The sequence below is a fragment of the Polypterus senegalus genome, chromosome 7 (genome assembly GCF_016835505.1).
Source record: "Polypterus senegalus isolate Bchr_013 chromosome 7, ASM1683550v1, whole genome shotgun sequence".
Taxonomy (NCBI): Eukaryota; Metazoa; Chordata; class Cladistia; order Polypteriformes; family Polypteridae; genus Polypterus; species Polypterus senegalus.
The window spans coordinates 21,715,826-21,728,026 of NC_053160.1; the positions used below are offsets into that span (position 1 = coordinate 21,715,826).

The 12,201-nt window shown below is 34.8% G+C and overlaps 1 protein-coding gene across 1 annotated transcript in view; it reads right to left on the reverse strand.

Annotated features, from left to right (window-relative positions):
• Positions 1–12,201, reverse strand: part of epg5 (ectopic P-granules autophagy protein 5 homolog (C. elegans)) — a 115,296-nt gene that overhangs the window by 47,826 nt on the left and 55,269 nt on the right. The window contains exons 18-24 of the mRNA XM_039758345.1: positions 11,792–11,932; positions 11,320–11,461; positions 9,404–9,601; positions 9,154–9,264; positions 6,131–6,253; positions 3,958–4,124; positions 1,404–1,631 (exon numbers count right to left, since the gene is read on the reverse strand). Of these exons, the coding sequence (XP_039614279.1) occupies positions 1,404–1,631; positions 3,958–4,124; positions 6,131–6,253; positions 9,154–9,264; positions 9,404–9,601; positions 11,320–11,461; positions 11,792–11,932 (1,110 nt within the window). The remainder of the gene's footprint in view (positions 1–1,403; positions 1,632–3,957; positions 4,125–6,130; positions 6,254–9,153; positions 9,265–9,403; positions 9,602–11,319; positions 11,462–11,791; positions 11,933–12,201) is intronic.

Consider the following 12,201-nt stretch of genomic DNA (forward strand, 5'->3'; position numbering starts at 1 on the left):
ATCTATTTTTAAACAGTTCAGTTGAAGATGACTCCTAAACGTAATGAGGTAAACATTTCCACAGATGAGGTGCAGCAGCTGCAAAAGCCCTGTCCCCCTTAGTTTTACACTTAGTGTGAAGGACCATAAGAGACAACTGACCAGTACATACATGCAAGCTCTCTGGATGGTGGTGTAAAACACACAATTCAGGTAGATATGCAAAGGCATACTCATGTAAGGATTAAATATTAAAAAAATATATTTAAAAATATTAAAGTCCCTAGGAAAAGATTCCCAGGAAATAGGTTTGACCTTGGCTAAAAGATGGAAGCTGGAAAAAGCAACTCTTGACTATACAGTTAATGTTTTTCTCAAAAGAGAGGTTACTGTCAAAAATGACACCAATATTACAGACTTAAAGTTTGCAAAAGTCAGTGACAGGGCCAAAAAGTTCCAAGACTAATTTGAGCTTTGGCTGAAGGACCATCTATCAGCACTTCCAGATTATTTTGGTCGAAATCAAGAAATTGTCAGCCATGTAGGACCTTAGTTCAAAAAGACAATTGTGAAGCTGATTAATTGCAGAGTTACACACAGGAATATAAACCTGTGTATCATCAGCATAGATATCCCTGAGAAACGCAACATTTAACAGGAGCAATAGATGAGAAAGAGGAACTGAAAGACACTGAAAGTGTCTGCTGGTAAGATATGACCTGATCCAGTTAGGAGTAGCCCCTTTAAGCCCAACCAGATGGTCAAGCCGCAACAGCAAGATCTCATGGTCAATAGTGTCAAAAACTGCAGAAAGGTCTAGGAGGACAAGGACTGTAGCCCCACACGAGCCAGTAATGAGATAGATGTCATTAAATACATTTAGGAGGGCTGCTTTAACACCATCATAACACCTAAGGCCAAATTAGTAGATCTCAAATAAATTAATGGCCTTCTGATAATCAACCAATTGACTATAAATAATTCTTTGCAATATTTTAGCCTGAAATGGCATTGGGGAAATTGGGTGAAAATTAGCTAGCACTCCAGGATTTAAATCTGCCTTTTTCAGGCAAGGTCATACCACCGCATGTTTTAAAAATTAGGTCTCAACCCTCTCACTAATAGAAAAATTGATAATAGCTAAGAAAAATGGACCCAGAACATTAAAAGCTTCAGCTAAGAGGCATGATAAAATAACATCAAGAGGACTGCAAGTTTAAGTTTGTCAATAGTACTTTTTTAAGCTGCGAAATTAAAAAAAAAAAAACACCAAAATATTCCCAGAAAATGTCATGATTAACAACACTTAATGTGTGTACTGTATATCTTAACATAATGTAAGCATGTGTTATTTTTTCTTTTAACACAATATATTTGTTATGCCAAGTTTTTTTTTTTTTATAAAAAAATGTAACATTTTCTACCGAACAAGTTCCTCATGCAACTGTGGAGAGGTCATGTGTTCTCTTGTTGGTGTCTCTAAGTTTCTTTCCTCGTCACTGTGTTCCAGGTCTCTGTGCACTTTCAGTGCTTTACTGGCTGCATGATGAAAATCAGCTACTTCTGTCAGACGATGTCTCATATCTTTCAGCAAGTTCAGATGGGCTGAGCTGTGGAAGTAACGTCTACCAATGCAACCTTTGGCTTCCAATCTGAAGTAAAAATGTAATAAAAATAAAAAATAAAAGCAGAGCATTCGGAAAGCAAAGAAACACATTACTAGTTTAAAGCGGAGGTTTACAATATCTGACTTGTGGACTAATTACAAGTAACATACAGTTAACTTAAATACTACAAATTTGCTGAAAATGTGAACTAAAATGTTCTGACATTCCTGTTGATTAACATAATTAAGCAGCATTACATTTCAAAAAAGAAATGTTAGAGTGCAACCAACCATTTTTGTAAGTTTTAAATGAAGAAAAAAAAACATAATGGAACTAATACTTCATCACTTCACAGAAAATAACTTAATTTTGAACTCTTGAAATAGTTTAAGAGGAAAAAAAAAATCATTCTGCACTGTTTAAAGTACTCCAGCTTGAAAAACAGAAAAGTGAATAAGGCAAAGTGGTAAGAAATCATAACGAACTCATCACTGTCTACATCAAGATCTTAACCTCTATAACTCACTAGTGAGGCCTCACCTGGAGTACTGTGTACAGTTTTGGTCTCCATAATTAGAAAAAGGCACTACACCTCTAGAAGACTGATTGCATGACTGAGAGGTATGAAGAAAGATTGAAGGAGCTGAACCTTTTCAAATTAAGTAAATGGAGATTAACAGAAGACACGAGTGAACTTGTCACTGCCATTCAGTGATGCTGAAACTGGCCTCTTTAGTTATTTTTTCCAGACAAAAAGGAGGACCACTGTTGTAAAAGTCATTCTTTCTAGATCCTTGCTGATGGAACAGGACCTAAAGTAGATTCTTGTGCCTGAACAACTGGCTGAAATTTTTCTGTGGAAAGTACAGTCATGGCTATGGGGACAACTAAGACCTCTTCTGGGAATGGCCTTGTTACTTCAGATATGATGACTTGCATCCTAGTAGGCAAACGTTCCAAGATCCTTTCAGATAACAGCAGCAAGGTAATAAAGTATTTCATGACAATTTACTCATATAAATGTAGCAACCAGCACATATCTATCTATCTATCTATCTATTAAAATATAACAAATCTGCAGTAGGTTTCATAAAGAGATGCATGACATTGCTTCATAAATAACTTGTTACAGATGTGTAAAAAACTATAAACAGGTATAAATATAAATGATTTTGCATAACAGCTCAAATATTCAAACAGCTTTGTTTGCTGTAATTTGGGTTATTTGTCCTCATCAGTTAACACAGTTCTATATTTTTATGGTAAATACATATTATAAAGAACATTTTAGTGACACTGATTTAATTTCATTAGAAATATTGGTTGTGGATTGGTTGTTTTTGGTCATGCAACCCTGACCTCGTGATGCTCTTTATCATCACCATAAGCTTATAAAATGGTGGCACCCAAAAATATTAGACATCCCTTGGGAGATCAAAGATTTGCCGTAAAACTAGTGGATTCAGAAAGTATTTAGACCCCTTCCTTTCTGCATGCTTTATTGTGTTGTAGATTTCATTTTGAATGGATAAACTTACCATTTTTGTCCATCAATCTATACTTAATAACCCATAATGACAAAGTGAAAACACATTTTAGACAGGTTTGCAAATTTATTAAAAAACAAAAAGTAAAATTTCTTATTCATGCAAGTATACAGACCCTTAATTCAGTACTTTATAGAAGCCTCTTTGGGAGCAATTACAGCTTTAAGTCTCCTTTGGTAAGTCTTTAAAAGCTTTGAGCAAATCTTTTGTTAGAAAATGTGCTACATAAATAAATATTGATATTATTATAATGAGAAGGGACCTTTCTGTTGTTTCCTCCATTTACCCAGGAGGTTTTTAAAGAAATTAGAACAACAGATAGTGTTAAAGAAGAAAACCAAATGGACCAGAGCTCTTAAACTAAATCTACCAATCTAACGAGTGATCCCTGGCAGAGTTTTGCACTGATTAAGACAACTCATGTATTGTTACTCTGCAATAAATGGCAAAAGCAGCTTTTTTTACAGACACTTGCCTGTTTCAGAGTGTGCTACCATGACAACAAATTTAAAGTACTGTATAACTTAATATTCTTTTTTTAATCCAATCTACAAATGTAGACCAACACTAGGTAGTAGGTCTTTTAGGAGATACAAGTGTACTTTATTTGTAGGTGTGAAGGCATTCATAAAACTGTATTTGAGCGGTAAAGAAATGTTGAACTCAAGTTGACCCATGGTAGAAAATATTTAGCTTGGGTAACTGCTGGGTCACCACTGAAGAAATGTGAAATAGATAACAGCCAAAAGTATTTCTTTGGTGGAAATGGACAGAGATTTTCTATTTATTAAAAAGGTACACAAAATAAGGAAAAGAGCAAATACCCAAATTCTGGTCCAGGCTGGCGTAAATAGAGCTGAAAAAATCTTTGCCATATCAATGGAAGCAGTGGATGATCAGCAGGTGTTGCCAAGGCCTGATATGCCCAGCGATAAATCATAAGTCTTGAAAGAGATGGGACAATGGGTAGTTTCAGTCGACTCTGTGCTTTCTAGAAGACAAAAGAAAAATTGAATTAGAAAGTATGAACTCCAAATATCCCAAATGTACAGTTTTTGTGAAAAAATGCTAGTGATTAGAAAAAATAAATATTTTAGCAAATATATTTTCAAATTGTTCAACACATTTGGGTTGCTCTAGTCAAATTTTTCCAATGATTTTGAAAACAAGACAATAGACAAGTAAAAGGCACTCTCTTGGATATATTAATTTTATTATGATGTCTGAAACAAAACAATACAAAAAAGTTCCTCTGTTGTTCACAAAATGCAAATGATGTCAAGTATAGTTCATTAAGGAAATGAGTGGTATTACAGTAAGTCTAAGTATGTATTAGGTGTACATATATGAATATTTCTTGCCAATACTAAATATTTACAAGGATGGTAGGGTAAAAATACAAATGCCTTAGTTTATGGTAAATTGATTAATTTGAAACTGAAATCATCTGTCATTCGCTTTGCTGTTCTGACACTGCTCATCGATGTTGGATCGGTACTAAAATTTTGGCTTTGATATAACAGATAAGGATTCCCCGTGGAGCCTTCAGCACATCAAAGCCCTTTGGGGTTGCTGCTTCTTTTCGGAGACTACAGCACATCGAAGAGAGTGCTGTCCACCATGGATTCTCCAGCATGTTGGGGGTGGGGTGGATGACTTCCCTTGTGAAGTTTCCTGCATATCAATTGATTTCCCCTGAGGAGTGTACAGCATATTGAAAATTTTAAGAACAAACAGTGGACCACAAGGTCTTTCAAAATTAACATTTACTTCAGGTAATGAAACTACTTTTTCAGTACTGGTATATTGTGTAACTTAATCTTAATGCATTCATAATAGCAAGGGCGATACATAGAACATAAAAAGGTAGCCTAGGGAAAACTATTTAGTTTACTGATACATCCTCAAATGGCTTTAACTACAACAAATACTAAAGCAAAACCAACATTTTTATTTGATTTTCCTTGTATGGTCATCTTTCGGAAGAAAGTCCAAATCTTAATTTCCTAGAGCCTCAAACCTTCTGTTTTTACCACCTCAGAAATGTCTCTCAGTATTAGTTCAGACATCATCCCCCTCTTACCTTCAACTACTCACAACAGCCTTAGCAAAACTCTGGAGCACTGACATTCAACATAAATCTTCACTGTACCAGTTGGGGCATTTCTAGTTACACAATATCCAAAAGATAAGAGCAACAAGAATTTGACAAAATTACAGATACAGTAACTATTCCGTATATTAGGAATGTCTAGTTAGTAAGTAGCTAGATTGTTTCAACATCTAATTTACATAGGTTTTTAAAGAATTAATTTTAACTGCATTACAAAGTGGTCTGTTTCAGATTACCACACTGCTTTGTGTGAAGAAGTGCTTTCAACTTTCCATTTTAAATGCATTTCCTCATTTTAATTTCCAATAGTATTCTTAAGAACGTGCTGTATTTCACCATGAAGATATTTCACTAAGTCTAAGTAAGTTATGCCATATACTTCACTGAGAACCAAAAGCATGTGTCCTGTTCTTGTACCAGTCTGAACCATGCACTTGCAGCTACTTCAATAAGCTGGTCATCAGTCCCAGAATTTTTCTGATGCTTAATATACACAATGAATCCAAAGAGGTACAAATATAACAGAAGATCAAGGTATCCACTTGCTTTCTGTGTTTAAAATGTGTATAGCTGTATATTGTTGCATTGAAAGAAAAATTCAACAAAATTTTTGCAAGAAAGAATTCACCTTAAGTACTTTAGCTACTTTTTCAGATTCTGTGTACAGATCTGAGCTAACAGTTTGACCATATGGCATTATGTCCAAAATCAAACACTCAAAAAAAAATGCAAGAACTGCCAAAACTTATAATCTTAAGTTTTTTCCTCTGGGGAAATGTTGGATAATATCATTATATTCATGTTTCATCCCCAATGATCATTTTTGACTAAAGGCTTTCAGGCGTAGCATCACAATGGAAAAAATGCATAATGTGAAAAGGTACCTTAAGAGCATGATCAGGTGTTATACAGGGATTTGCTAACAATTCCTGCTCCATACAGTGGCGAAGCTGGGAATCTTCTTCAAATATAGATTCCATGTTCAGAACTATCCAGGAGAACCAAACCTATGAACAAATCGGATATAAAACTAAGTTACCCGAAAGCTTATTCTGCTTCTTTTTCAGGTGTGTTCACATATAACATGCAAAGCACCTATTGCAATAGCCCATGTTATGTCTGTCTGCCCACACATGGACCAACTTCATTGAAACGTGGAACACTTATTATTCAAGGAAATTTATTATGATAGTTCAATTCTAATCGAGATATCTTGAACAGATTGCGCTGTACAGTTTAAAAATTTTCAAAACCACTGAAAAGCCCTAAGCTCGCCTATCTTAAACAAGAGAAATGTTATGTGTGACTTCAGCTATGAATTAGTTTACTAGTACAATTTTACCTTGACAGAGAAGTTACACCAACTTGTATATTTTCCTCTTTTTCACTTAAAATAGCCAAAGAAAGCATGTGCGGGTATAAAGCTGCAGTCAGTGACTTCTTGTATGGAGAAACCTATACATCGGTAAGTTGTTTCTGCCTAAAAAAGTCTTCAGTGCAAACAGAACAGATACCAGAAAACAGAACAGATGCTTTAAGCTATAACAGTCTAAAATGCAAGCATGGAAAAGAGGTTATCTAGATATGAATGTAGAGCAATGGGGCATGTAAACCACTGTGCACAGATCAAATCATATTTAGTTAGTATTTAACTTACATTAGACCAACATCACAGCTCCATTATCTGCAATGTATAAGGATTCACTGTTTTACTGACACTATAAATTTACTAAGGTGACCAGATGTCCCAGTGACAGAGACGGTCCCAATTTAATGCAATGTGACCCAATAAATAACTGAAGAATACCAAAAACATCCAGGTTTTAACAGGTTGCCCATCTAATGAAACAATACTCTGCTGATACAAGAAGCCTCACAATTTATTTAGAATATATTTACAAAATTCCAAGGGGCACAAACCCCTTTAAATGTAAAATATTAATAGTAATGCAGTCAGAAGTATGGGGAAAGCTTTATTAAGAACTTGAAGCTGAATTTGAGTATAATTTTAATAGTGACTAAAAAAGAGACAAAAATAGAGAGCGTCGACTTTTTTTTTTTTTCCCCCATGTCCTGATCTTTCTCGAATAATGATGAGATAAAGCGGCCATTAAACAAATGAGGATGAGCTTTATACATGAGCACACATGTTATACATGCGTCCCGATTTGGGACTTTGAAAATCTGGTCGTGCTATAATTTACCACATTCAAATGACATTCATGATGGTCAGTGGCTGGAATAAAGTTTGCCTTTCACTTTTGTTATTCCCTAAAATTTGTCATAGCTTACTCACTTTTTCAAGTCCCATTTCATAAAAATTAATACGGCCAGACATTCACAAGCCCAGTAATTACTAGAGGGTTTTATTTACTTATTTAGATTATGTTAATTGGCACTTGCAAATTGTCACTGTGAATGAATGTGGTGTGTGTGAATGAGAGTGGTCCCTGTGATAGGCTGAAAATAAGCCTGGGCAGGCCTGTAGTCCTTTTCCCAGTCTCGATGGCAAAGCTTCTGGGCCCCAGAACCCTTAAATGGAATGAAAAAGTTATAGAATTGACCTACTGAACTCAGTCCATTGGGGGCTACAGTGCCTGCACAATCATCAAATGTATCTGAATATATGCCATGTGTACATTTTCTAACTTGTTTAACACTAGAATTACCAGACCTTAAAAAAAAAAACTCGTAGATCCGTCCCATCTTAAATCGCTTCTCACATCTCCATCAGCTTCTTTTGTTCTTTAAATGTGTTGATAAGCAGCAAGCAGTCTGCTATCACATCCCCTACCAGCGCACAGTTTTGTCATCTCAAGTCTGTTTACCTGCGTGTCAGTTGCTTAGAGTTGTATAGAGTGAGAAGTCAAGCAAAATCTCACCTTTTATAAATACTATATCATTATTTGGAACACTTGCATTTCATGTGTGTTCCGTGTCTACAACGATCTATGTGAACACATCATTAAAAAAAGAAACATTTTTCAAGTTTAGTAATAATTGACAAAATGTAGACATGAAGTTTATAATGTGTGAAGCCTGAAGTCCAAATATCAAAGAAACACTTTCACAAAAGGTGCAAATATAACAGAACAAGTGCGTTTTTATTCAAAAATATAACTGCAGAAAAACAACATGCGTTAGGGTGCGACATTGACACACATTTACTATGACTGCTTCGGTGGAACAACGTTATCAACTGTTGACTGGTAATCGAAACTTCACAGGTTCAATCCCTGACGAGTCCGTTTTGAGAAGTAAGCTGCTTTTATTCTTACTATTTTAGAATAAAAACATACACTTGATTTCAGTCTGTAACAGCCGGTGTAAATGTATGATGCTTGTAAAGGTTAGCTTTACAAACTGTGCGCCGGTGGGGAATGTCATAGCAGACTGCTTGCTGCTTAACACATTTAAAGGACAAAGACGCTGACAGAGAGGTATCTACGAGTTTTTATCGTAGGCTCTGGTAATTCTAGTGTTAATAATCCTGTGTCTTGCAAAGAAATGAATCATCTTCAAATTATGAAACACTGAGTTTAAGTGGAAATAATGTTTACATATTGTTTTAGATTTAATATTTTAATTTAAATTTTTAAAAGTGGAACAGTAATTAGTAATAATCTCCCTAAGGTCCTTAACAGCGGCTTTCAGTTATGGCCTGGTCAGTACAACAACATGTATGATGGATTGACATGGGTGAGTGAGGGTATAAGTGTGTTACTGCCCTGCAGTGGACTTGTATCATGTTCAACAATGACTCCTGTCATAGTTTTTGGCATAAGTGCCCACTCCTGCAACCTTAAACTGGATTAATCTACAACATTAAAAGTATACAAATCAAGTGAACTATTCTATATATATTACCAGTCTTTCCAAATAAAGTGCAAGTCAAGCAGTGACTTACCTCAGCAGACAGAGAACTTCCTTCAATGAAAGACGGTGTTACATTTCCTGCCCAAATCCAGTTAATTACAGAAGAAAAAATACCTCTGTCCCCATGATACCCCAAAGCATTCTAAAGGGCAAAACAAAAATTAGGCATAATTAGGCAAAATATTCATATTATTGTAGTGTAAAAATAATTATAAAATAACACCAAACAGCAAGGGGTGGTGTCATAAAAAGTAATCTGGTCAAGTAAGTTATAAAGTTACCTTATGCTGTTGATATAGCAGTTTATGCAGACATTCTTCTTGCTGGTATAAAAAAGCAGCTCTACATAGGTGGTCTAAAAGATATAGAAATGTTTTGTCTCTATGCCAACCATGTTGATCAGTTAGAATCTGTGCCCAAAACTCCAGGACAGCTGCCGGGCCAACGCGTCCAGAAAGGCTACTCTCAGATACATGAGCCTAAAACAAAAAATATTCACAAGAAAAGAAAATAATTTGGTTTCAAAAGTGCAGCGTTTCTGTTAAACTTGAACTAATTAATTACTTAATACTTGCTCAGCAGCAGGGTTGCTCTTTGCTTTTATTATAAGTATATGTAGTATTTTAATTGTAATACAAGATTTGAAATATCACATTGGTCTCCCTGTAACAGAATATTTTATGTGAAATCTATGAAGGACTAAAACATTCAAAAGTTATGGAGACCAACCTTTATCTTACTTAGCATCTTACCTACCAAGCAAGACCAAATGTCAGCATTAAAAATATTTAATAACAAGATTTAAATACTATCAAATGCACTGCATGTACACAAGTACAGTACAATTAAATACAATTCTCTGGCAGAAACGAAAACTGAAGCACTGATGCTATGGAAAAAAACAGCTAAGGTTCCAGTGTGACACCAGCTCAGTGGGGGACTGGCAGGGAGAGACAGGGTCAGGAGAACATGCCAGCTCTCCACTTTCACCCTTCAAGGATTGGTTATGATCCTTCTGAGATTCACCTATGGAAACCTTTTTACAGATTTTACTTACTCTATAGTCAAGTTCATCATCTTTCTAGGCACTCTGCTATAGGCCGATCCAAGAACCTTCCTATAACATCCAATCGGTAGCATTGACGGGCATTGTGCACAAAGGCATGGGACTTAATCAGTGCAAGCTTCTGATCTGCACTTACTGGGAATTCCTCGTTTGCGGAACAATTGCAAACCCTAGTCCCCATCATGAATGCCTCTCAGTACTATATAAAGACACATTGGTGCATTCAGCGTAGCGTGTATGCAACCCCAAACATCCAAGGGAATTACAGACCTGTTTTGCTCAATCTCACATGCTGCTGATGCATGGTAGACCTCTTTTTTAATATAGTGCATTACTGCGACCATGCACAAGCATTGCTAACTGAGTTATACTTCTTTTTAATCATGGATAAGCAAATCTGCAGGAACAGATTCCACAGATATTAAAGATTTACTGCAAGTACTTAATTTCACATATTGAAAGAGTTTAGAATTTAAAATGTACAGTGTAAATGCAGTGTACCAAATACTAAAAATACCAAATAGGTAACATTGTGCTAAAACAATATAGAACTTTGTCTGTCATTTTTTATTATCCTTCTCCATTTTTGTTTTCTGCTTATTTGCTATGCTCTCTCACAAAATACTTTTTGTAGCTTTTACTTTCTTTTTCTGAATCTAATCCTCTCCTTATGAAAATTTACTGCACGAGGAATAACTATCTAGAGTACTAATTTGTTGTTGTAACATAATAGTCTCATTAGCTGTCTCTTTTACAGTCATGACAGAATTTATTCAAAAAACTTTGAACTCAAAAGGTAAACTAGTGTGATCAGTAAATCGTAACATCTTTGGAAACTATACCAGGTAAAAGAAGAATCATCTTAAATAAATACACGTGAATACTCTGATTTTTGTATACTGTGTAATATGCAAAATATGTTCAGGAGACTAATTCAGCAAACATTACTTGCTAAATAAATAAGTAGAGCAATTTAATTAAGCAAAAACAGGAAATAACTGGAATTTAAATATATTATTTACTTAAAAAATTAGACTACCTTTTCTTTTTAACATCAGTTAATTGTGTAATACTTGTAACAATTCTCTGGAACACAAAACAATTTGTGCAAAATAACAAAGATTAACACACCTGGATGACACTGTTCAGATATTTAATGTTTTCACCAAAGCTAGCTTTTGTCAAATGTTGGGTTACTTTGTGTGTAACCTGTTGCGTCATTCCTTGTGTCCCACTGTCGATGTGGAGAAAGAGATGAATGGTGCTCAGAAACCTGTAAATTATTTGAAAAATGATACCTTTAAAAACAAAGGTCGTTTACAATTCCAAACAAATATATAAAATATAATAGAAAAGTTTCAAATTTAGTGTCTGTTTTCATTAAAATAAATACAAATATTTCAGTTATTGTAAACAAATTATTAAAAAAAAAAAAAGTAAAACGCAACATTTTATATAAAAGCACCATTCATCATTTACTATAATTTCTACCTTGTTTAAGACACACTTGAAACAATAAAACAAAACTGGTTAGGCTTTCAAGTATACTGAAAACAGTTTCTATTAGTATTGGACAAAACATAAAACAAAAGCAGTGCTTAACTCTTCACTCTTTAGAAGGTAGTATTGGCAGGGATAGGCAAGTGGCAGAAGGTTCTTCAGAATGTGCACCACATATCTCAAGTATCGTGACTGGACCAGTACTTTCAGTAGTCCAACACCTTCTTGACAAAACTGATCTAAACTGTAATAAAAGAATATTGTACAATTTAGATGTATTAACAAAATAAACAGCAAAGTAGCAGGGAACAGGACCTTCAAATCTGGAATTCACTGATCACATGTATCATATAAACAACAAACCTTCAATTGTAAAAAGTACAGTTCAGAAAAATGTTATGCTGAAAATTCAATAAACACAATGTAAGTAATAACAAGCAGACTCAGATTAAGTACAGGTCTACTCTGCATCTGTTTGTTTTTCAATTGTCTAACATATTATATCTCTAAAAC